Source organism: Carya illinoinensis, chromosome 10 (genome assembly GCF_018687715.1).
Source record: "Carya illinoinensis cultivar Pawnee chromosome 10, C.illinoinensisPawnee_v1, whole genome shotgun sequence".
NCBI lineage: Eukaryota > Viridiplantae > Streptophyta > Magnoliopsida > Fagales > Juglandaceae > Carya > Carya illinoinensis.
The window spans coordinates 3544704-3569778 of record NC_056761.1 but is presented as its reverse complement, the minus strand read 5'-3'; the positions used below and the strand labels follow the sequence as shown (position 1 = coordinate 3569778).

General features: G+C 36.8%; 3 protein-coding genes across 6 annotated transcripts; all 3 read left to right on the top strand.

Annotated features, from left to right (window-relative positions):
• Positions 1–1404: 1404 nt before the first annotated feature.
• Positions 1405–14313, top strand: LOC122278991 (chromatin-remodeling ATPase INO80). 2 transcript variants are annotated; one of them, XM_043089228.1, is made up of 23 exons: positions 1405–1829; positions 2075–2162; positions 2307–2700; positions 2818–3253; positions 3394–3594; positions 3751–3861; positions 4204–4631; positions 4730–4838; positions 4999–5079; positions 5152–5324; positions 5985–6110; positions 6356–6517; positions 6619–6676; positions 6870–7100; positions 7272–7418; positions 9502–10059; positions 10167–10427; positions 10513–10620; positions 11440–11534; positions 11672–11828; positions 12079–12276; positions 12487–12642; positions 13702–14313. In XM_043089228.1, the coding sequence occupies exons 1-23, from the start codon at positions 1770–1772 to the stop codon at positions 13933–13935; spliced, it is 4572 nt and encodes a 1523-aa protein (XP_042945162.1). In that variant the 5' UTR covers positions 1405–1769; the 3' UTR covers positions 13936–14313. The 2 variants fall into 2 exon arrangements, with proteins under 2 accessions (XP_042945162.1, XP_042945163.1); XM_043089229.1 differs by having other exon boundaries at positions 1407–1829; positions 2821–3253.
• Positions 14314–15372: 1059 nt separating this feature from the next.
• Positions 15373–20572, top strand: LOC122278992 (glycerol-3-phosphate dehydrogenase [NAD(+)] GPDHC1, cytosolic). Of its 2 annotated transcripts, XM_043089230.1 has the most exons (5): positions 15376–17069; positions 17739–17960; positions 18086–18333; positions 19863–20002; positions 20313–20572. In XM_043089230.1, exons 1-5 carry the CDS (start codon positions 16415–16417, stop codon positions 20434–20436), a joined length of 1389 nt encoding a protein of 462 aa, XP_042945164.1. In that variant the 5' UTR covers positions 15376–16414; the 3' UTR covers positions 20437–20572. The 2 variants fall into 2 exon arrangements, with proteins under 2 accessions (XP_042945165.1, XP_042945164.1); XM_043089231.1 differs by lacking the exon at positions 20313–20572 and having other exon boundaries at positions 15373–17069; positions 18624–19931.
• A 939-nt stretch (positions 20573–21511) lies between these two features.
• LOC122278996 lies at positions 21512–23654 on the top strand. 2 transcript variants are annotated; one of them, XM_043089234.1, is made up of 6 exons: positions 21512–21605; positions 21700–21853; positions 22418–22460; positions 22560–22651; positions 22732–22832; positions 23280–23654. In XM_043089234.1, the coding sequence occupies exons 2-6, from the start codon at positions 21779–21781 to the stop codon at positions 23302–23304; spliced, it is 336 nt and encodes a 111-aa protein (XP_042945168.1). In that variant the 5' UTR covers positions 21512–21605; positions 21700–21778; the 3' UTR covers positions 23305–23654. The 2 variants fall into 2 exon arrangements, with proteins under 2 accessions (XP_042945168.1, XP_042945169.1); XM_043089235.1 differs by lacking the exon at positions 21512–21605 and having other exon boundaries at positions 21627–21853; positions 23298–23654.
• Positions 23655–25075: the final 1421 nt, after the last annotated feature.

Here is a 25075-nt window from a genome sequence, read left to right as displayed (position 1 = left end):
GACAGTTTAGAAGAGAACTCAACATCATTTACCTTTAGAACGATGCATGGGTGAGTTTTATATGCATCTCGTATCGAGCAAAAAATGATTTAGAATAGAATATATCAAATATTTTTCTAAATACATTAACTTATACGAATGTTAATCACAAAATATAAGATAAAAATGAGTAATATTATATATGTGTAAGTCTCACGTGTTCTTTTTAAAAAAAAAAAAAAAAAAGAATCAGTTATTTAAAAATAATACTTTTTCGTGTGAATTTTAAATTTATTTATTTTTTCAAATCAGGTACGTGAGATTTATGTATTTTAAGATTGTAAATATAATTTTTTAAAAAATAAGATTTATTTAACACTATATCTCTCACTATTTTAAAGCTATGATTAAATTAAATTATTCTTATTTAATCTCTTTATTCTAAAAATGGTTTGAAAATATAATTAAAAAGGTAACAATTTGTTGTCATTTGTTGGGGGTGTAATCTACAATTATAAATTGAACATGCTAGATTTGGTAGAATGCTAGCACTACTCCTACATCTCCTTGCTAAAACACACAGCTTCAACCCATCACACACAACCCATCTCTTTCGTGGCTCTCCTCCTAACCACTAGGCCTAAAAAATTTGGATCCAACCAAGATTATGGCTTTTGCTTTCCCTTTTTTTGTATTGCGTTTGTCAAAAGAGTAATGCGGAATGCAACTTCTGGATAGATAAATTCTGCATAGATTTTCTTTTTAAAAAAAAAGGAGTCCAATTAAAAAATAAGATTTTTTTTATACTTTTTAAACGTGGAGTTTACATTTTTATAAAAGTTTGTGTATGTCTTGTCTATTTAAGATTTGTATAAATTATTTATCTTGTCAAAATGTTGAAATTCTTCTCTTCCTTTTTATTATTTAGTAGAGTTATTATTACGTTGTTAAGAGGAAAAAAATGAGTTATTTTACTGTTTGGTTATACAGTTTGAAATAAGATGAGATGTTTTGAATAGTAATGAATAAAATATTATTATAATATAATTTTTTAATATTAATTTTATATTGAGATTTAAAAAATTTAAATTATTTATTATATTTTATATGAAAATTTAAAAAAATTGTAATAATTAGATGAGATGAGATAAGATGAGATTATTTATTTTATAAAAAATAAAATAAATAAATAGTATAGAGATGATGTGTATAATTTAAAAAAAAAATATTCCTTCAAAAAAAGAAAAAAAAGAAAAAAAAAAAGAGTCCAAACTCTGAAGGGCTCCATCCGAACCAGCATCAGGATGTAGGGGCTCTGGGCTCATCTCAATTACCGTTACTTCCAGTCTCCAGACACCACCAAAAAACTCCTTCCTCGGCCCCTCTCTCTCTCTCTCTCTCTCTCTCTCTCTCTCCCTCCCTCTTATCGCGCTCTCTTCTCTGTGGCCAACGAAATGTGTTAAAAAGTTATTTATTTATATATATATATATAAATAAAAAGAAGCCTCGAAGGAGCGCATGTTAACAAATGTCGCCGAATAGGTGTACGTTAGCAGTTCCCTATGATTCCTACACGCTCCGTGAGACTGACTACGATCACTCACTCTTTCTCTCTCTTCCTCACCTTATCCTACGCACCCCCCATTTCGTCCCTTTCCCTTTCAGGACTGCTCTAGGGTTAGGGCTTATTATTCTTCCCCTCTCTTTAGCGACCCAATTCTCCATGCTTTTCGGCGAGCTAGGGCTTCGTCTCCCTGGGTTAGCTTCGGAGACTTTTCGCGCCAAAGCATATGGACCACAGGAGGCAATCCAGGGACTCTCTATCGTACTCCAATCTCTTCAATCTTGAGGTTTGTCGTATTGGTTTTGCTATTCGCAAATGGGTTCGGTTTTTCTGAAGTTACTGCCTCTTCTGTTCTTGTTTAACTTGGTTATTTGTAGAGAATTTAGGTTCTTTTTTTTAATTCAATTTTTCATTATTTAGAGATTTTATGTTGTGTGTCGTTGCTAAAATTGTTATTTGGATATGTAAGTTTATAGTTTTTTTTTTCCCATGGTTTTTCTTTTTAAATTTTATTGTTGGGTGGTATTGTAGTCCTTGACGAACTTTCAACTTCCACAAGAAGATGATGATTTTGATTATTATGGGAATAGTAGTCAGGATGAGAGCAGAGGTAGCCAAGGTAGGCTTCGTTCTTAATTCTTTGACTTGAAATCACAATGATCATCTGGATTTATGCGTAATTGGTAGAAGTCATTTGGGATGGGAAGATGTGAACTTATGTATTCATGAATGCATTGTACTTTTTGGTTTGTTATACAAACAGGTGGAATGATTATGAAACGCGGGAATGGGACTTTGCGTGAAAGGGAACAGGGTTTGTTAAAGAAAAGGAAGCATTTGGAAAATAGTGAAGATGAGGACGATGACAGTTATTACGGGACCAAAATTACAGAGGATAGGTATCGATCAATGCTCGGAGAACATATTCAAAAGTATAAGAGGAGGTTGAAGGATTCTTCAGCAAGTCCAGCACCAACCAGGGTGGGAACCCCGGTTCCAAGGAGTAATATGGGTTTAAAAACTAGGAAACTGGAGAATGAGCAGCGAGGAGGATTCAATGAAGTGGAAACCATGTCAGACTGGCTCAATGATATTAACCGTCAAAAGCAAGGGAACAATCGTGAAGCAAATTTTGCACCACTCAGTGGCACCGAAAGGTTAATCATCTCCTCTGGTTTTTTTATGAGTTTTGTGTTCCCTATCTTTTGTTTTCTTTTTGGAAACATCCTTTACCTTTTACTTTGAATGATATATTTTCATTTATGTACCCTTAGCAGAACAGCATATGAACCGGCATTTTTAGACATTGGGGATGGTATCACCTATAAGATTCCTCCAACTTATGATAAGTCAGCACCATCTCTGAACTTGCCAAGCTTCTCAGATATTCAGGTGGATGAGTTTTACTTAAAGGGTACATTGGACTTGGGGTCCTTAGCTGAAATGATGGCCAATAATAAAAGGCTTGGGCCTAGAAACCGGGTGGGAATGGGGGAGCTGCAGCCCCAGTACGAATCACTTCATGCGAGATTGAAGGCTCTCTCAGCTTCTAAATCATCCCAGAAGTTCAGTCTCAAAGTGTCTGATATCGGGTTGCATTCCTCCATCCCAGAGGGGGCAGCTGGAAACATAAAGCGATCCATTTTGTCTGAGGGTGGTGTTTTGCAGGTTTACTACGTGAAGGTTTTGGAGAAAGGAGACACATATGAGGTTTGTATAGTACTTTCTATTTTTATGAAATGTTTTTTTTTTTTTTAAATTCTGAGGAGGGGGTAGTGTCGTTCTCATATTTTCTACGTGGGGCCAGGGATGGGTTTTTTTCATTCAGCTTTGGTTCTTTTGTGCTGCAGATAATTGAACGGTCTCTACCTAAGAAGCCAAAGGTAAAGAAAGACCCCTCTGTGATTGAGGAGGAAGAAAAGGAGAAGATTGGAAAAGTTTGGGTAAATATTGTAAGAAGAGACATACCAAAACATCATAGGATTTTTTCAGCTTTTCACCGAAAGCAACTAATTGATGCCAAGAGGTTCTCGGAAAACTGTCAAAGAGAGGCAAGTGTTATGCTATTTGGTGCATTTCTTTCCAAGATTTATTTTCGATTAGCATGTAGGATGTGGTTATCTGTTCTGCAAACTTTAGGATTGGTTGATTTCATCCTTTGTTGTTTTATATCCTGAAGCCGTTGTGCGAGCTGTTTCTTTTACCAGGTGAAAATGAAGGTGAGTAGATCACTTAAATTGATGAGAGGTGCTGCAATTCGCACAAGGAAATTAGCTAGAGATATGCTGCTGTATTGGAAGCGAGTAGATAAAGAGATGGTATATTTCCTTTCCTCTATGAATTTTTATTCAAGTAGCTGGACTATACAAGATACAACCTGTCAGAGGAGTAATTTTATCTGCTATTTATGTGAGGCAGAATGTAGCATTACCATGCATCCACGTGTGTGCGTGCACACACACATTCTCTCCCTTCTTTTACCTCCACTTCCTTAGTTCCATGTATAATTATGTTGACTGTTATAACTTTTATCCATGCATTAACCTACAATTGCATGCTTGTTCATCTGAGGGGCTCAAGTTCTTTTCATAAGTTTTTTTTGAATTCATGTGATTTTAAGAGCTTAAATAGCTTCTCATATTCACTAACATTGTGAGCAGGCAGAAGTTAGGAAAAGAGAGGAGAGAGAAGCTGCTGAAGCTTTGAGGCGTGAGCAGGAGCTTCGAGAAGCAAAGAGACAACAGCAAAGGCTCAATTTTCTTATTCAGCAAACTGAGCTTTACAGTCATTTTATGCAAAATAAGTCAAATTCACAGCCCTCTGAAGCTTTGCCTTTGGGTGATGAAACACTAAATGACCAAGAAGTGCTTCCAAGCACTTCGGATGCTGAGCCTGATGAGGAGGAAGAAGATCCTGAGGAGGTTGAGTTGAAGAAGGAGGCTCTGAGAGCTGCTCAAGATGCAGTTTCGAAGCAGAAAAAGTTAACGAGTGCATTTGATAGTGAATGTTTGATGCTGCGACATGCTGCTGAATCTGAGGCCCATCCACCTGAGGTCACAGGAGCTAGTAACATAGATCTACATAACCCGTATGTTCTTCCTTTCTATCCTCTTCCCCATCTTATTAGTCATTTAGGGACAAACCATTTTTTGCAATAAACAAAATTTCTATGATTTATACATGCAGTTCCACCATGCCTGTAACATCAACAGTTCAGACACCCCGGATGTTTAAAGGCTTCCTTAAAGGATATCAGCTAAAAGGTCTTCAGTGGCTGGTTAATTGTTATGAGCAGGTTGTGAGACAATCCCTAGATTAAAAATTTAATTCTCTGTCTCTCTAAGTTTGATGCTTGGTTGTTTATGTATGCAGTATCTTGTCACTTGGAAAAATTGTTAATTATGATTATCTGGTTGTAAACAAGAGTGCATTTCTTTTGCCCTCTCTTCTTTCAGGGTTTAAATGGCATACTTGCTGATGAGATGGGACTTGGAAAGACCATTCAGGCCATGGCATTTTTGGGTCATTTGGCTGAGGTAAGTATTCAGCTTGGTATTTTATGGTTATAGATTCTCTCTAGAGTAACTTTGGTTACTTTTACCATTCAGGAGAAAAATATATGGGGGCCTTTTTTGGTTGTTGCACCTGCTTCTGTATTGAACAACTGGAATGACGAAGTTAATCGTTTCTGCCCTGACTTGAAAACTCTTCCATATTGGGGTGGACTTCAAGATCGAACCATACTTAGGAAAAAAATCAAACCCAAGGATCTGTACCGCAGGTAGCTTTCTTTTCCAGATCTGCTCTTTGACTTTCGCTAGAACAAATATCGATGATGTACTGTTTTTTGGATGCATCGTAATTTTATTAATTTCCATACTTGCGTGGAGAGACTTGTTAAAAATGATCTTGGAGACAAAGACACTGGTTTCTTTGTTGCTGACATGAGTAAGCTTGTAAAGAAATTTGCTAATTTGCTGCTACCTGGGCATTGATACCTGAAACGTTGTCCATATTCCTATGAGTTGCTATGTCTGATATATTTGAAAAATTCAAGATTCTGAAACTAAGGGTCTTCCTTCTAAAGTATCTGCCTTTTAAACTGTTTCAGTTGGATTGTGGACAACTGATGAAGAAAGTATTTGAGCACATTATTAAACAGCTAACTGCTGCTCATATTTTGAGTATACATCCTGCCATCTCCAAAAGTAGCACTATTGTGTTAGAGACGGACGGATAATAGTAGCATGATAAAAAAAGAGGGTATTTAAACTCTTCTTTTTGTATTCAGTCAGCTTTTAATGCTCCTCATATGAAGATCCAAGCATTCACAGACATATCCTGCCTTCTCTATTTTTGGAAAAGTCATTGATTAACCTGAGCAATTGGTCAATAAAGTGCCTTATTGTATTTTTTAATGTGAGCTTCTTTTTCTTGCCAGGGAAGCTGGATTTCACATCCTCATCACCAGCTACCAGCTTCTAGTGTCTGATGAGAAGTACTTTCGGCGTGTGAAATGGCAATACATGGTGTTAGATGAAGCCCAGGCAATCAAAAGTTCGAACAGGTTGTAACTAATCTTTCTTGTCACAGTGGCTTGAGTTTATGAGATGTTTTTATTAGCTTTTTGCTAGCTTAGTTTGCTTGTTTGCTCTTTTTGGCGGGGGTATTAGTACTAGTGTCATTATCACCATGATCGTGATCATTGTTATTGTTGTTCTTCTCATTATGATTCATAGAATTGCTTGTAAGTAAGATTCAACAGAATGAATTATAATCTCATCATTACTGACTATATATTTGATTTGGCAGTATAAGATGGAAGACACTGCTCAGTTTCAATTGTCGGAACCGCTTGCTGCTGACAGGTACTCCTATCCAGAACAATATGGCAGAGTTGTGGGCCCTTTTACATTTCATTATGCCAACCTTATTTGACAGTCATGAGCAATTCAATGAGTGGTTTTCAAAAGGGTAAGTACTTTTTATTCAGGCTGTTCATCATTTTAAATTTATCCTGCAAACTGCGGACTTTGAATATTTTCTTAGTAATGATTTCTTGTTACAATTATCAGAATTGAGAGTCATGCTGAGCATGGGGGTACTTTAAATGAGCACCAGCTTAACAGATTGGTGAGTTTGCATTTTTCAGTAATTTTCATGGGAGAAAAAATCAATAAATTTTTCTATCTTCCTATTGCGATAGACCTTTTTTAATCCTGATCTCTGCTGCCTTATCTTTTGACCCTTAATATGAAAATAATTTTTTTTAACGATCTTAATATGATCTTTCTGAATAATGTTTGGTTTAATTTTCTGCTGACAGCATTCGATTCTAAAGCCATTTATGCTACGACGAGTTAAAACAGATGTGATTTCTGAGCTGACCAGGAAAACTGAGGTTACAGTGCATTGCAAGTTGAGTTCTCGACAGCAAGCTTTTTATCAGGCTATTAAGAACAAGATATCTCTTGCTGAGTTGTTTGACAGCAATCGTGGGCATCTTAATGAGAAGAAAATTCTCAATCTAATGAATATTGTTATTCAGCTGAGAAAGGTATTTTATCAACTCTATTAGTCTTTCTTTTTGTTCTATTTCTTCATTTTAAAAGTATAATTTTGATATTTAGTGTGCCAAGAAACGTGGATCTTTGTGACTTTGTCAATTTTGAATGTCTCATATTTTTTCTTGTTGTCCATAACATCTGATTAATTTGTGGAATGTCAGGTGTGTAATCATCCAGAGTTGTTTGAGAGGAATGAGGGAAGCACATACCTCCACTTTGGGGAGATCCCAAATTCTCTTCTGCCCCCTCCCTTTGGGGAGTTGGAGGACATACATTATGCAGGAAGTCACAATCCTATAACCTATAGGGTATTTTCTTAAAACTTTTTCTCTCCCCTTAATTTGAAATTTTCTTTGTATGCGTATTATTGAAAATATAAGCTCGTGTCACGATTAATGCCTCCCTAGATAATAAATTGTTTAGGGTCTCTAGTGGTTTTTAATTGGAAAGTCTCCATTTTTGAGTGCCCATCTTTACCCTAACTCTACAGTTTCTGTGTGCGCGCACATATGCACAGATGCTTGAATTTTATTGAGTATGTTTCTTTATGAATAGTGGAAATACAACCCCTAGGGGTTGGCTCAAGTGGTAAAGGCCTTGGTCTTTGTGGTAAGCTCCCTCTAGGTCTAAAATTCGAATCTTCTTGAGTGCAAACAATTTCTAGGGGTCATCAGACTAGGTGAACTTCCCTTTGAATTACTCGGTGTGTACTTGCAGGAAACTCCTTATCTAGGGCCTGTGCACCCCCGGGATTAGTCAGGGCTTTGTTCTTAGACACCCAATGTCAATAAAAACTAGACTAGGGTTTTACAAATCTAGTTTGTGGATTATGCTTGCATTGTTTTGGTGGTACTACTAGTGGGCTAGTGGCTGGTTTAATATCACAAAGAACCATAATAGCATACCACAGAGGTTTATGTCTCACCAAGTTGTATGCCTTATCAGCTTTTGTGCTCATATTGCCTACTGTGTTTGGTTGTCCCGATCACTGAAACCTAGAATATTTAGGGATTGTTCGGAGGATGGGATGGTTTCATCCCATCCCATCCCATCCCATCCCATCTCATCTCATTTCTTTTCCTTTCCAAACATCATTCATATACAAGCACTTTTCAATTTCATATCTTCAACTTTTTCATCTAATCATTACAACTTTCCTAAACTTCCAAACAAATCACAAAAAACAATTCAACTCTTTCAAATCCCAAAACAAAGATAATATTAAAAATTATATTCTAATAATATTTTAACTTTATAATATATTTATTCAACTTTTTCTCTCTCATTTCCCAAAATCCCATAAATTATAACTCAAACCATTTTACTACTATTCACAAACTATTTCACTGCTGTTGGTGCTAAATATTCCAGGCCTGTGCGATTTTTGTGATTTTTGGCATTAGCAACTACTATTAACAGATTTCTCATCTCATCTCATTCCCCAAGCAACCCCTTAGTCTATATGCTACTTTTGATTTTTAAATGAGTTAACCAGCCAAAGCCTTTGTAGCCTGTACTGAAATCTTTAGAGTTACTTACCAAAAACAGGCATTAGCTGGCTGTGCTCTGGTTGTTATGTTTGTTATTGGCGGTTTAGTGCAGATGGGGGAAACTGAGTGGAGTTGGTAGGGATGAGTCTGATTTTCGGTCTCAGTTGAATTGCTCTGGATGTTGGCTTATAATGCTCTAGATGTTTTTATTACTACTTGGATTTTATGTCTTATTTTCTTCACCTGCCTAGTAAGGTGCTTCTTTTGTATACTTCCTGTGTATTTGGATAATGACCCTCTGGGATCTTTTTCAAATAAAAATTAACTTATCAGAAAAAGATGGTACAATAATATCAATTTTTTTATGACGAAATGTCGAAGGTTTATCTAATTTTTTTAGCATCCTAAAGCATGTAGCTTTTTAGCTATATATACAAATATTGGTTATAAAACAATCTACTCCATAATAATAATAATAATAATATACTTGGGCCTTTGTCTATTTTTATGATCAATAAAATTTTGTTTACCGATAAAAAAAAAAATAATAATACAATCATTCAGGAGCACTTATTCTTTTGTTTATGTGCCTTTGCATAACTAAGGCATACACATTGGACGCCTCTCAATAAGAGCTCATCTTTCAAACATGTTTGATAAGTGGTTTAGCTGTGAATATAATATGGGTTGTTATCTAACTTATTGATAATGCGCAAAGCACGTGCATTGTGTTTGTAGTCTTGACTTGGATTTTAATAAATCTGGTTTTTTGTTGGGGGAAGTTGTGTTTGTGTGTGTATGCATGCATGCTCTGTCTCCCCATTTCTCTTTGTTTTTTCCCCAGTAATTGCATGACTTTAGCTCATTTTGTTTTGGATCTAATTTTCCTTTTGCTACCCAGATACCGAAACTAGTTCATCAAGAAATTGCTTGTAGTTCTGCAACTCCTTGCTTGGCAGTTGGGCAGGGTGTCTTCAGAGAATACTATCGGAAACACTTTAATATGGTCTCCCCACAAAATGTTTATCGATCTATATTCCTGCAGGAGGATAATTCAAATAGATTATCTGTTAGAAGTGGAACTTTTGGTTTTACCCGTTTGATGGATCTGTCTCCATCAGAAGCCACATTTCTAACTAGTGGTTCTTTTATGGAGAAACTTTTGTTTTCTATGATGAGATGGGACCGACAATTCCTGGATGGGATCATAGATTCACTCATGGAAGCTATGGATGATGACCCTGAATGTTACCTCGAGAGGGGGAAAGTTAGAGCTGTGACACGGATGTTACTGATGCCATCTAGATCTGAGACTAACTCACTCCGAAGTAAATATGCAACAGGTCCTGGAGATGCTCCATTTGAGGCTTTAGTTATCCCTCATCAGGATAGGTTTCTATCCAATAGTAGGCTTCTTCACTCAGCATACACATTTATTCCACGAATTAGAGCTCCTCCGGTATGTTTTTCATTTATTGATTTACATTCTTCTTTGACTATTTTTCTAATAAATTGTTACTGCTTTTGCAAAAGCTTCTTCATGTACAATTTACATGTTCTCTATAGATTGGTGCCCACTGCTCAGATAGAAACTTTGCTTACAAAATGACTGAAGAACTGCATGATCCCTGGGTAAAAAGATTATTTACTGGGTTTGCACGGACATCTGAATTCAATGGACCCAGAAAGCCAGATGGTCCTTCTCATCATTTAATTCAAGAGATTGATTCCAAATTACCAGTTTCACAACCTGCTCTTCAGCTGACATACAAGATTTTTGGGTCTTCTCCACCAGTACGAAGCTTTGACCCAGCAAAGTTGCTCACTGTGAGTTTTTCTTTCCTGTGCCCTTTTTATTGTTTAGTGATCATGTTGTTTTCTTTCCGTTAAGCTGAAGTGTTATGTCGAATAGGACTCTGGGAAGCTTCAAACACTTGATATACTATTGAAACGTCTGCGGGCAGAAAATCACCGAGTTCTCTTGTTTGCTCAAATGACGAAGATGCTGAATATTCTTGAGGTATTCTTAGTTCTTTTTTCTAACCTTCTTGTGCAGTCAATATGGAGCTGTCAAAAATTCGGCATCAATTGTAACACCATGAGTTCTAGATTTTCTTACAATCACGGTATTGTGGAGCTCTGATACAGATTGGTGTTGGTGATGTGGAAGAAGTTTTTGCATGTCTTTTGATGCATATAGTTAGTTAGAGACAAGGGGTTGGGGTAGTTACAGTGACTTGCTTTGCTTTGGGGGGCGTGTTTCATCCCAATTAGGCTTGGAGTATATTGGATAGGTTTCTAATTTCTCCTTCTTGGGTGATGTTCATTTGGGGCTCTTTATTATGAAAAATTCTACTCATCATCCCCACACACCATACATAATTTTTAAATTTTTAATTTTTAATTTTTTTCTCTTACCAAATGTGTAGTATATGGATAATGAGTAGAAGAATTCAATTAGTTTAGAAATAATAAAACCAATAAAATTTAAAAAAAAAATTAAAAAAAGTGTGGTGTGTGGTGATGATGAGTAGCAAAACCCCTTTATTATGGGCTAGGTGTTTTCTCTTGTGTACTCCCAGTGTACTTGGTTACGCCTATTGATATTAATACATTTTTACTTATAAAAAAAGTTAAGAGTTTCAATTATGACACAAGCTTGTGGGAGCCTGGAATTGAGTTCCCTAAATTCACCATTGGTTGGTTGAGATATAAACTTTACAGAGGCTGTGTTGAGAAACACATTTCAAATTTCATTCAATGAGTTGATTTGCAAGCCACTTGGCGGATTGGAATCTTACTCTGTTTTGGTGTTCTCTACTCTTTTATGTACTTGCAGGACTATATGAACTATAGGAAATATAGATATCTTAGACTCGATGGATCCTCAACTATAACTGATCGGCGAGATATGGTCAGAGACTTCCAGCATCGGTATGAGTTCATATGTGTAGTGACTTTGAATGGGTTTTGCAGTTGAAGGATAGTCTTATTTTTTGGTTGCTTGTTCTCACCACATATATGGCAAACATGTGAGTTGGTTATGAAGATTTGCATTTGTTTTGTTGCAGAAGTGATATTTTTGTGTTCTTGTTGAGTACAAGAGCTGGTGGACTCGGCATTAACTTGACTGCTGCTGACACAGTCATATTTTATGAAAGTGATTGGAATCCAACTTTGGATTTGCAAGCAATGGATAGAGCTCACCGGTTGGGACAGACAAAAGATGTAAGTTTCTTTTTCGAACTTCAGTTTGGTTCTTCCCTTTTAGCCTGCCACAGGCATTTGGATGGTTTGAATCTCCAAGCAATGCCATCTCTTTGCTTGGCTCTTTGGATATATTTTGCTTCTTTGTATGGCATTTCTCTCTCACGCCCACCGGCTGCAGACACATGTCCACGCTCATTAGAAAACATAAGGTTTTCAATTTTGTTCTGGGTTCTTTGATTTATGAAATGATAGTGTTTCCATGATGTAGGTTACTGTCTACCGACTTATTTGTAAAGAGACAGTTGAAGAGAAGATTCTTCAAAGAGCGAGTCAGAAAAATACTGTGCAGCAGCTTGTTATGATGGGTGGTCATGTTCAGGGGGATCTTTTGGCTCCTGAGGATGTTGTATCACTACTTCTGGATGATGTCCAGTTGGAGCAAAAACTGAGAGAAGTTCCAGTGCAGGTGGGGTCAAATCTGGTTCTATCTATCAATTGTTCCAAACTTAGTACATTCTCCAAGAGATTAATCTCATTCTTGCCTTTTTTTATTACAAGAACTTTCCCTCTTCTGTCACACAAGAATAAATTCTGTCCATAGTAGTTTTTTTTTTTTTCTTTTAAATCTTTCCATATCTAGAAAATCCAATTTTCTAATTATCATTTGTCCTGCCAGGTTAAGGATAGGCAAAAGAAAAAACATTCGGCGAAAGGTATACGGGTAGATGCAGAAGGTGATGCATCATTGGAAGATCTAACAAACGCTGGATCTCAGGATACAGGATATGAGCCCTCTCCTGATCCTGAGAGAGCAAAATCTAGTAACAAAAAGGTAAAGGATTACTTTCAAAACTATCATTGCTGAAAATAGGATTGTGAAGTCTTAACTAGTTTTGTGATAACAAGCCTTATGGGGAAGCAGTTTGCAATTGTTATGGATCCATAAATTCTGTTATTAGAAGGATCCCATATAAGATGTGGGTCCCTCATTATACCAGTCAAGGATAACACTTGTGGACTTGTCTTTACTGTATTCTGGATGTTTATTGCCATACCCTTGAATAATTGTCAACCATTCGAGTTAGGTTTTTTTTTTTTGGGTGAAAGAGACATGACAGCACCATTGATTACTTGCCCTATTAGGTGTCGCTTATATCCTTCATATTTTGACATGTTTGCCTTGAGCATACTCAAGCTATTTCTGTGTCTTTATCATTAGCTGTTCATGCTGAAAATGCCATGCATCTCTTAACCTAAATGGTCATCTTCAGGCATGTCAATCGCATTTACCCCACATATATTGAGTGATTCAGTCTAATAGCGAGTCTTGTTTTCATGATTCAACGTTTTATGAACTAAAAAGTATATATTTTGTTCTTTCAGAACTGTGGAAAATTGGAGTAGTCCCTTTTTTTTGGGTCATTTGTTGGGCTAAACAAATCTCTAGGAGAAGAGAGGATAGGAGAGAATGAGGATGAGGTCCGTTAACAATAATCCTCATACCACCTCTGTAGAGTTGTACTGTTTTTGTTTTTTTAGTAGAGTCGTACAAGGTAGAAGTACCGGTACCCTGTTCTTATTTTTCTCCCTCCCTCATCCTTGGCAAGTCATAAATGTAGCACCAACCTTAAACAACCCTACCCCTATACCACCTTAAGCAAGCCTAGGCCTCTGGGTACTCTTACTACTACTGCCACCATTCACTTTTGTCATCGTCGTGGGCTTAAATTAAATTAAATTGACTTTTGTGGAGTTGAAACAAGAGTCATTAGGGTTACTCAGAAAATTCTAGGTAGGAAGTAACAAGCTCCGCACTAGGCATCAAAATTGTTATAACAAGCTTCTCTAAATTGGCACTGTCAGTTCTGTTTATGATAACATCTATGTGCAGAGAAAAGCTGCTTCGGACAAACAAGCTCCGACAAAGCAAAGGAATCCTCAAAAGTCAAATTCACCAATGGACTACGAGTTGGATGATTCCCTTCTAAATCCTGATCTGCAAGCACAGAGGCCAAAGAGGGCGAAGAGGCCAACAAAGAGCGTAAATGAAAATCTTGAACCGGCATTTACTGGCACCGTGATGACCGTAGCAGGGCAGAATCATTATCCATCAGTGAGTGAGTGAGATTCTGGTGTTTTCAGAGCAGAAGCAACGCAAGATATCTCAAGCATGGCAACTCGCTTACATGATAGTTGGAAATTAGTATAAAAGATCTTGCTAGGGGTCCTTGGATAACCAGGGATGCGGGATTCTTCTATTTTTCTTTAAATGCAGTATTATATATTTTTTCCTAGCCCTGTTATGGGTGCTAGATAATAGAAGCAACAGAAAAGTGAGTGGAGCCGTCTGATAGTTTGTATATAATGTGCGGAGTTAGGTTCCACGAGACCATGCCGTGCACAAGAGGGTCCTTTTCGACTTTGTACAGATGCGTTCTCTGCTCTCTCCCCCACTATTATTTTGGCTGCACAAGCTATATATTCTTGATTTTGTAGATTAAAAGCGATAGTCTAATGACAACTCTCTCTCTCTCTCTCTCTCTCTCTCTCTCTCTCTCTCTCTCTCTCTCTCTCTCTCCGTGTTCCCAAGTATGTAATTGCTTCAGGACTCGAGTGTTATAATTCCAAGCCAATTGATCTCAATTGTGATCTGGCTTATCATGTTTCAAGACTGCACGACTATACAGCCAACAGTTGAAGTTGCGTTCTGCTGGGGAGAAATCTCACGGATGGAACAGAGATGATGATCGATGATCGCAGTCAGTCGACCAACCTCTTAGACATTCTGTTGGAAGCTAAAAGGCTACTTAATTGTTGGGCAATAATCAGAAAACCCTACGTTGTCCTCAATTGCCATACCGTTTGATGAAAATTTAATATTATTATTGATTACTACCACATGAAATGTTAAATTGTTAATCTTCATGTCCTTGATTCCCATCTCAATTGTTGATTTTAGATTATTGGATCTAGCAATCAATGGTGTTCGGATATAGCCTAAAAACCAGTAGAGATGAAGGAGCTGAGTAATAATAAATAAACACAAGAAAATAAAGGGAAAATAATCTTGATCCAACTATAGCTTACGTCCAAGAAAGGTGGTGAGGAGGATGTAGATCCACCGTGTAAGTATGTGAAGTACAAAGCTTTGGAGCTGTGTTTCTGTTACAAGTTGAGAGAAATGGAGATGGATGCCCTGCGGAAGGAGATGATTACTGCAATAAGCTCAATTTCGAAAGAAAAATTATAAAGATTGTCTTTTTTTTTTGTTTATTTTTTGAGAGGTGAATACTTATTGATTCATATTAGAGCATTATATATGTAGATTATGAAACTCAAGATTAACATAGAATTAAAAAAAAAAAAAAAAACTCCTCAATCGAGTTAAACCACATTGCTTAATCTTTGATACATGCATTTATGTTGTCACCTAAAAAAAATCACAGGTATTTATTGTTTTTCAAATCACATTAAACAGCAGGTTAATTTTAAATATATTACATAGCTATATGTTAAGGGGCGTGTAACACAGAGAGAGAGAGAGAGAGAGAGAGAGAGAGAGAGAGAGATGGCTCACCACGGGGGGAGGGGGCCCTAAAGAAAGTCGTCCGATATTATCCTTAGGGACCGTTGGGGAGGTTGGCAACACCCAAAAACTATTAATGCGTACGACACCAACTCGATCTCTAACTGTTCATCAATCAATACATCTCTCTCTCGTACTCTTTATCAAGCACAGTCAAATGTGAACACAGACAGCTAGCTGGTGTAATTCACCGTTTCCGCGTTTCCATCCCATGCCCTTTTCATGCATTAATCTTTGGTTTTGTTTTGGTTTTCTAAGCTTTTCCTCCAACAATGCCGGCTGATTTATGAGTTAAAACAGTCTTGGAGTCTGCGGTGGGTCTAGACTGAGAGAATTCCACTCCAGTGACCCGGTCAAGTTGAAGCCAAAGCTTTGTAGTTACCCACAGGGCTGTTCCTTCTTGACTTCGGACTTTAAAAGCCTTCCTTCTTTTCTTTTTTCTTTTTTTTCCTTTCCTTCTTGGCTTTTAGTTTTGGTAGATGAACAAATTCGGACGGAGAAAACAATGTTGCATTTGAATACTATTTGTGTCCTTTCTTTTCAAGTATATATGTGCTGCTTAGGAATTCTGAGGAAATAAATAGACTCGTATGAATGAGATCCCATCTTGTGTTATTCTATTTCTGTTGCATTCTGGGTTAGAAGAAAATATCACGATTGGTAGGTCTGAACATCTGAGCGGAATCATCAAAGAGTAGTTTTGGTATTGGTGAAAGAAATCAGCCAATAAGATTTAGTTCTTTCAATGCATCCTGCAGCTTGAGAAGTGGGATTTGTCGTTTCAGGCAGGGATTTGAATAGTGTGGGGTTGGCAGTTGGCACGGCAAAACCATATCAAAATTTGCGTTGGGTTGTCCTTTGAATTCTGGTACAGAGCAGAAAGTTTTAACATCGATTGAAACTCATACCTTCAAATCAACGAAAAAGGCCCACTCGATTGCTAAGTTGAAGACTTTAGTCTTCTTTACTGGTGTTGATTACTGATCTACTAGTACTGTTGAGTTTACTGTGAAAGAAAATGGTTGGTAGCATTGAGGAAATGGGTCGTAATTACTCAAATGGGTCTATTCAGAACTGTAATGGTTTGGAAGAGAAGCTTGACGAGTTCCGTTGCCTTCTTGGCAAGGCTGATGGTGATCCTCTGAGGATTGTTGGTGTTGGGGCAGGTGCTTGGGGAAGCGTTTTTGCAGCTTTGCTGCAAGATAATTACGGACAATATAGAGAGAAGGTCCAAATCAGAATATGGAGAAGGCCCGGAAGAGCTGTCGATAGAACCACGGCTGAACATCTTTTTGAAGTTATCAATTCGAGGGAGGATGTGTTGAGGAGGTTAATTCGGCGCTGTGCGTACTTGAAGTATGTTGAGGCCAGACTAGGTGACCGGACTCTATATGCAGATGAGATTCTGAAAGATGGCTTTTGCTTGAACATGATTAATACACCCCTTTGTCCTTTGAAGGTTGTGACTAATTTGCAGGAGGCTGTTTGGGATGCCGATATTGTGGTCAATGGCTTGCCTTCCACAGAAACTCGTGAGGTGTTTGAAGAGATCAGTCATTATTGGAAAGAGAGAATCACAGTTCCTATCATCATCTCTTTGGCAAAGGGCATTGAGGCTGCATTGGATCCTGTTCCCCATATAATAACTCCCACACAAATGATTAACCGAGCAAGTAAGAGTTCCTTTCTTTTGCTTTGCAAGCCACTTGTTCAAATACTTCTTGCCTTTATTTGCTTACTACAGGTAAAGATGAACATACTTTTTTGGTTAAAGCAAAGAAAATGATAGAATCAATTATAGCTTATGATAGGGGCTTCGGCACTGTTTAGCGGTGATGGGAGCTTCAGTTATTGTAGGTTTGGTGGTCATTTTGGGAGTGGAATCAGGATCTCTTAGTTTTGGCAGGAAGTTAGTTCCAGAGAGACTACATAGACGCAATGAAAAAGCAGTGAGAACTCTAGTGCATGTAGAGCAGTGTAATTCCCATGTTGAAAATATGAAGACTTTGGTGGAACAAACTCGTGCAAAAACTCATAGAATTCACTTTCTGCTTAATAACCGCACAATTTTAGCCTCTTGCTCTGGTATTTTACTATTTTTCTTGTTTTTTGGGTGGGGTAGACATAGGCGATGGTGGGTGTACTGTTATAGGATGGTTCTAATTTAAATTGTTTTATAATTGGTCATGATGCTAATTCTCTCTTACCACTGACCTTTCTTTCCCTTTTGAATCTTGTTTTTGTTCTTTCTCTACTTTGCTGGTTATCTTTACTTCTTTTCATTTGACTCTGTTAGCAAATGTTTTCCCTCATTCTCTAAATTCAGTATGTGTGCATGACAGCTGGAGTACCTATGGAGAAAATACTTTATCTTGGCGGACCAAATATTGCATCAGAAATTTACAACAAGGAATATGCTAATGCTCGAATTTGTGGAGCTGAGAAATGGAGGAAACCTCTTGCAAAATTTTTGAGACAACCTCATTTTATTGTCTGGGACAACAGTGACCTTGTCACACATGAAGTCATGGGTGGCCTGAAGAATGTCTATGCTATTGGAGCTGGTAAGTTTCAGTTTCTTGTTGGGCTAAACTAGAATTTGCATGCCCATTCCTTTTTGAATTATTGCAAACGCCTGATTTTTCCCCCTTTTCTGGGAACTTTAAGTGATCCGTCTTTGTTTCTTTAGGGATGGTAGCAGCGCTTACCAATGAGAGTGCTACTAGCAAATCTGTATATTTTGCACATTGTACATCGGAGATGATATTCATTACCCATTTGTTGGCTGAAGAACCAGAGAAGCTTGCAGGGCCTTTGCTGGCTGATACTTATGTAACCTTGTTAAAAGGTCGCAACGCATGGTATGGCCAAATGTTAGCCAAGGGTGAGCTTAGCCTGGATATGGGTGATAGCATCAGTGGCAAAGGAATGATTCAGGTATGGGTTATGATTTATTACTTTCTTCTGAACCCATATAAGATCCTTTCACTACAAACTCTAGACCATTTAGTATGTCGCACACTTTAGTGTGAGTTTGGGAGTAACCTGAGGCATGACTAATTGTTTTCCAGGTTTAATGAATGTATGATCTTACAAGAAGCAAGACATAATTTTAAAAAAGTAATGTTAATGCAGACTCCCCACACCCCAACAGGATATACTTAAAGCAAAACCATCAAAATGAACAGAAATTTTGATGTCAGGTACTAACATGAAAGTCATGTCAGGTACTTGGGGGATTTGCCCATTGCTATGGTCATGCTACCAACACCATTGCTGAGTGTCGTGCCTTCCAAATGGTTTATGTCTTTGTCAGCAGCTGGGGTTGAGGGATTTAGTGGTTGAGTCGGATTCTAGTGTTGTGATTGGTTGGTTTATTTCAGGGTTTTGTAATAATTGGTATTTATGGGATTTTTGGGAGGAAGCTCAGTCTATTATTTCTACTCTTAACATTCAGTTTGCACGTCTTTAGGGAAGCAAATATGGTGGCAGATTTTTTGGCAAAATATGGTGCAAATGGAAGGAATTGGGATTTCTTGGGTGAGGAGTGCGGGTTGGGGCAACTTAGGGGACTTGTTGAACGGATAGGTTGGGTATTCCTTATGTTAGACATTAAGTTATGTTGGGGCTTTGATGGGGATTTTTTGATGTAATTATGTTTGTTCCTCCACTGGAGTGAGGGTTTTTTTATTAATAAATGGAGGTGCTGTCCTCCTTTTTGAGAAAAAAAAAAAAATGTCAATGTGTACTCTCCCCACGGGCTGGTTATCTACCATGCCCACCAGAATTTTTTTTTTTTTCCCCCTGTACAGTCACCAAAACAGCAACCCTGGTATGTCTCACTCCATTTTTTGTAGCGAGGCAATGAAACTGACGTGTCCTTAAAGTTTCTTTTGAAGGAACCATTGATATAACTTTATAACAATGTTCTTGCATTATTTCTACATTGTCATGCCAAGGCAAATTATTAACATTCTGGACCTTTTGAAGGACCTTGCTTCTCCACAAATGTAGGACATTTCCCACTATATGCATCCACAATGGAAATCATAAAGCAAAGAAATTTCTTTATTACATTCATCTGTATCATCATCCATTCTAGCTAGGTGAAGTGCAAGAAATACCACCTATGATCAGAGACTGGTGGCTTGCTTTCTACTTGGTAAAACATAAACTCTCAGAAACAGATGGGAGTATGAAATTGCAGAAGAGACATTGTTTATTATTATTGAGATGTATCGATTATAGCAAATTAAAGCAAAATATTATGAGTTTTTTTAAGACCTATGCCATAGATTCTGTTGGCCTCGGCTGCATCAGTTGGACAATGGTTCTGGATTTTGACTAGAAAAAACTTTTTTCCCTTTTCAAATTCATAATTATTAACATTTTCCTTTCCTTTTTATTTTTTGTTTTTCTTGCATCTTAAGACACAATAATTCCCAATCTGCCCTATTATGTTCCAGGGTGTCTCTGCGGTGGAAGCCTTTTATGAGCTTCTGAGTCAGTCTAGCCTAAATGTGCTGCATCCTGAAGAAAACAAGCCTGTAGCTCCTGTAGAGCTTTGCCCCATCTTAAAGACACTCTATAAAATACTGATCTCAAGGTAAATTTCCTGCAACTCTTAAAATCTCGTTCGTGATCTTAACCTTCAATTGGCATGTTACTAATCATTGAACCCGAGTTGTCGCAGATGGCACATGAAAGCAAACTAGGCATGAGCAATAACAAAACAGGGTCCTGTTTCTTCTGTTCACTTTACACTAAACTGAACACTTCAAATAAAATTTCTACCATGAATAAGAGCCACACTAACCATATTATTATGTTGGCTCACATGTGAAGTAGGCCTAGACTTTGTTGGAAATTGCGAATTCAATTCAATTCATTATTTGTGTTTTTTGTTGGATCTTCAGGGAACAGTCATCACAAGCTATTCTGAAAGCACTGAGGGACGAAAACTTGAACGATCCCCGGGAACGCATTGAGATTGCGCAGACCCATGCTTTCTACAAGCCTTCACTTCTTGGACAACCTTGAATATTACAGGTCTCCCATAGTGAAAGAAGCATGTGTTATATATAAAAAGACGTGATGAACAGAAACATATATATTTTGTCTATTGTAATAGATTGATTTAATACCTATTTTATCTAAGTAATTGGATTTATCTGCATGTTCCAAAAGTGAAAAGGGTGAAAGTACTGAGTGATGAGAACACTAAACAAAATGGTATGGTTTCAAAGAGCGTAATGTCACTGTAATCATTTGAAAAAGGTTCAGACTTCAAAGGATATCAGCCCGCAATACATTCCAGCTCTGCTCTTATCGTTTCTTTTTTGGCTGACCTGTATAACTGTGTCAACCATCTGGTGAGTTTAGGCATAATTCATAAACAAACATGCCATATAGAAAGGGTGCTGTTAATGTCGTGTTTTGCACACCGGTCATCAGGTTTGATCACCTACCAACCACACAAGGAAGATGAAGGCTCGATGTTGATGAAACACCTCCAATGCCCAAGTCAGTTTTCGGATCCTTAGAAGAAATTCTGTATGTAAAAGAACGTAAATGAGAGCTATTCTAACATGAAATTTGACTTTTATACCCCAAACTTTTTGTATATGTATCAGAGGTGGACATACAGGGTACCACATTGTTACCTTAAATGTGGCATAGCTCTCCCAGATTGTGTCTCTCATGGCAGGTTGGTGAGTGCGGCCATCTTGCCATGCATTCTATCAAGAATGTGGCCTTGACACTACATGTGTGTGCAAGGTCATATAAAAAATGTTGACATCCGATCATTCTAAATTGCCTTGACTCATGGGTTGACTACGCTTTGATTGTTGGGCATCCTAAGGCAAGTTAGGCCTAGCCTAGTAGGATATCTAAACAACCTTTTTAAGTGCAACCAATACTAATTATACATAATAAATATTAGACAATCTTTCGAGAAGGGTAATGATACATCACTAATTTATTTATAATTTATAAATAATTTTAAATATAATAATAATTTTATATTATATTTAAACACATCAAATCATTAATAAAATCAAAATAAAATTTAAAATAATATTATTTTTCTACGTAGTTGTATACCAATTGTAAATAAAAAATAAATTTAGCATTTTCCTTAAACTTTTTGGCCGTTTGGACCATTATCCATCCTTATGCGGATTGGACAGAAGTTGTGTCCGTGCATTGTAAGTACTGTTCCTTCTAATCCCTTGTGTGTATACTGTGTAGAGCTTTAGAATTATTCGCGTATATATTATACATAACCGAAGCAGTGCGCAGACGCAGTTGACAGTTGGGAGTCGTCGTTCTGAGCATAGCTCGTGCGTTCGCAAACAGGAAGGAAAGAGTGAGAAAGAAAATGGGGGAATCTGAGAAACGGAGCGACCTGGAAGAAACCCTGAAGCCATTCTACCAACGTGCTTCTGAAGCCGAGGTTTCTTTTTATTGTTTCCCATTCCTTTTTTTCACCTACTTGATTTCCCTGAAATATTCTTGGTTCCGGCTTTTTCATTACGTGACTTTTTTCTAGGGCTCCGTAACCTTTCGTGATTAGGGTTAATTTATTACCCGCTTTCATATATGTCTATTGATTTATGTCTGCCTGCTGGTGAAGATGAGGGTTGTCTTCTATTAGTGAGATTGGCCAGTTGCGGAGTGGTTATGAATACTGTGGGTTTTTATTTTTGGAATGGAAATCATTTTCATTCAAAGTTTCTTCCTTTTCATTCTCGATTGCTTGTAAGATGAAATCCCATTGGTTTTCGAGATCAAATCCTAATTTATTCAATTAAGGACAACGTGATTTTATTGTACTTTTTTTGGGGCGTCATCTCTTAGTTGCTTATTAGGAAAAAAATAAAGTTTCGTATTACTTATCAAAAGAAGAAAAAAAGGAAGTTTCTCATGCGAATAACCTGGAATACTAATTAGAAATGGGCAAGATTTTTATTTAATTAGTATAAAGTATAAATACTAACAATGGATGTTTATGTAATAGGAACGCTTATCCAGACTTGAAGCTGCCCTTGCAACCAAGAAAGGTAGGTCCTAAGGCACTCACTCTACTGAACCAACAGTATTATCAAGCTAATTGTGCCCCGACTTTCTTACATTTATACTTCATATGTAAACTTGTTCAGATTCTGAACATGAAGACCATTTAAAGTTGATTAGTGAACTTCAGTCACGGCTAGAAGAGGCAGGTGCAGAGCTGGTTGCAGAACGAACGAAGGTTCTCCCGGTTTATATCTGGTTCTCTTTACATTTGGATATTATTGAGAAGAGCTAAGTATTTGTGCTTGTGACATACAGGCACAGAAGCTTGCTGTGGAAAATGCAAAACTTGAGTATCGTATAATTCATCTTGTCAGGGCAGCAAAGGGGGCGGATCTCAAGTTGGAGCAAATAGAGAAGTGAGTTGCAGTGATTTCTTAACCTCCTTTCACATGTTGAATGGGATAATTATTGAAAGCCATAGATTGTATATTGGTGTCTCATTATTGGAAAATAATGAGGTACTTTTGGTATTGGTGCGCCCAAAAAAACTGGATTGCTTGGGACAGTCTTATATATACATTTAGTGGATTTGGATAATTTATATGGAGTAGAAAGATTGATAATTTCTTTATAAGAGAAGATATTGGGATGCCCATTGTTGTTGAGCTTGAAGTGTAAAACTTTTGGAAACTATTCTCAACTTTCAAGTGCATGATTTTTGTTGATTTTGGTTTTTTCCATATTTATTGTCAGCCTACAATACACAGAAATACAGATATAGCACAAAATTTAGCCTATTGTAAACTCTTTGTTGGTTTGTCTTCACATGTGATATTAGATGTTGCGAAATTGATTTAGTGTAGGTACTTTTCTTTTGTTAGGCGTTGATGGGGGAAGCGACTGGATGCCTTGAAATCCAAGGATCCTGGCACTTGAGCTGAGAAAAGCAATTTGTGGTACTTCTCTTACTCTAGGTCAATAACTCTAGGAAACCCAAATACATAATTTTTTTTTGATCGGTAAAAGAAACATAACACCGAACCCAAATACATAATTTAGAATGCCAATGCCGATTGTCCCTGTCATATTTTTGTTAAGCTGTCTGTCATGCATGTTCACATGGGGATTGCCTTTTTATAGAACATGGTCCTTGTGATCAAACACTTGCATAGATTTGTTGATCTAAAGGATGGTCCTTGATCTCAATCCAAATCGAAGCATTCTAGCATTTCTTTCAATTGACATGGCTAACCAATAAAGTGCTTGTTTTTGTGTGACACTCGGGCACTCGGGCCCCGGGAATTTAATCCTCTGGTATTATTATATGTTTAGGACGCTATTATATGTGCATCAACATGATAATTGTACTCCCTATTACGATCATTTAACACTGGCAAGAAAGCACATTCACAAAAGCTGGTTAAAAAAAACATTAACAGTTCAGAGTGTATCTCCAACATGACCAGAGCCCTCTACAAAGTATCGACCTTCAACTAAAGGTAGCTTTTCTTTTTGCCGTTCTGTAACATGTAAACCAAGGAAAAAGAAAGAACTACAATTTGTTGTAGAAACCCTTGAAAAGGACCAAGAAAATCCACTGAAAAATGTGTTTTTTATCCTCGGGGAACAAACAAATCACAGGCTGTGGCTTCTTAGAAAACATGATGAGTGTGAGAAGGAGCGAGACAAAGGCAGAGTTAGACAGACATGTACATGCATAAAAATCCTAACAACCCGTTTGATTTTCATAGATGGTTTTAGTTTATCTCATCTTATTTCAATATTTAAACACTATTCAAATACAAATATTTTTTTATTTTTTAATTTTAAATTTTTTTATTTAATCATTATACTTTCTTAAATTTTTAAAGAAAACACAAAAAGCAATTTCATGTAATTATTATAATTTTTTTAATTATTTTTTTTTAAATCTCATAAAATATTTTAATTTAAACTATTTTACTATTATTAATAAACTATCTCAGTATTATTATAACCAAATGACTACCAAGACCCTGATGGAATCCTAAGGCTCGTTTGGTTATACAATTCAAATGAGAAGAGATGTGATATTTTGTTAAAAGTTGAATACAATATTATTGTAATATAATTTTTTAATATTAGTTTTGTTTTGAAATTTAAAAAAATAAAATTATTTTTTATATTTTATATAGAGATTTGAAAAAATTATAATGATAATATGAGATAGTTTAGATTTGGTAAACAAACAAAGCCGAGGCACTGGGAATGCAGAGAACATCGAGCTAAAGTCTGAACGGCTGTCTAATTGGAGTACAAGAAAAAAAAAAATGAATTTCTAGGGTTTTGCGAGCTTGAAGTTTGAGAAAACATAGATGATAAGAGAGAATTTTTTTTTATCTTAGAGAAGAATTTTGTTATGTACAAACGAATTTGCGTACCAATCTGCGTATCAATATTGCTGATTTCATATTCAAATTGACACTATTCTTATTAAAGTTTAATTTTCTGATCAAACACATTAGATGAGTATATTTATTGATACGCAAAATCGCTTATAATCAGATTTTTCTTAGAATTAGTAGTGGGTTAAATTTATTATAATTAAGATGTTTAAAAATTTTCTACACCAAACTCAATAAATCTATTTTAGTTTTCACCATTCCATTTTTACTAGCTA

What these genes read in the sequence shown, in the direction of transcription:
- LOC122278991 (XM_043089228.1), top strand. Translation starts at nt 1,770, where the DNA reads ATGGACCACAGGAGGCAATCCAGGGACTCTCTATCGTACTCCAATCTC. An exon ending in CCAATCTCTTCAATCTTGAG is followed by an intron (nt 1,830 to 2,074) that starts GTTTGTCGTATT and finishes GTGGTATTGTAG; the next exon opens with TCCTTGACGAACTTTCAACT. An exon ending in TGGTTAATTGTTATGAGCAG is followed by an intron (nt 4,839 to 4,998) that starts GTTGTGAGACAA and finishes CTCTTCTTTCAG; the next exon opens with GGTTTAAATGGCATACTTGC.
- LOC122278996 (XM_043089234.1), top strand. Translation starts at nt 21,779, where the DNA reads ATGGGGGAATCTGAGAAACGGAGCGACCTGGAAGAAACCCTGAAGCCA. An exon ending in TGCCCTTGCAACCAAGAAAG is followed by an intron (nt 22,461 to 22,559) that starts GTAGGTCCTAAG and finishes AAACTTGTTCAG; the next exon opens with ATTCTGAACATGAAGACCAT. An exon ending in TGGTTGCAGAACGAACGAAG is followed by an intron (nt 22,652 to 22,731) that starts GTTCTCCCGGTT and finishes TGTGACATACAG; the next exon opens with GCACAGAAGCTTGCTGTGGA.
- LOC122278992 (XM_043089230.1), top strand. Translation starts at nt 16,415, where the DNA reads ATGGTTGGTAGCATTGAGGAAATGGGTCGTAATTACTCAAATGGGTCT. An exon ending in TGTCTATGCTATTGGAGCTG is followed by an intron (nt 17,961 to 18,085) that starts GTAAGTTTCAGT and finishes TTGTTTCTTTAG; the next exon opens with GGATGGTAGCAGCGCTTACC. An exon ending in TATAAAATACTGATCTCAAG is followed by an intron (nt 20,003 to 20,312) that starts GTAAATTTCCTG and finishes TTGGATCTTCAG; the next exon opens with GGAACAGTCATCACAAGCTA.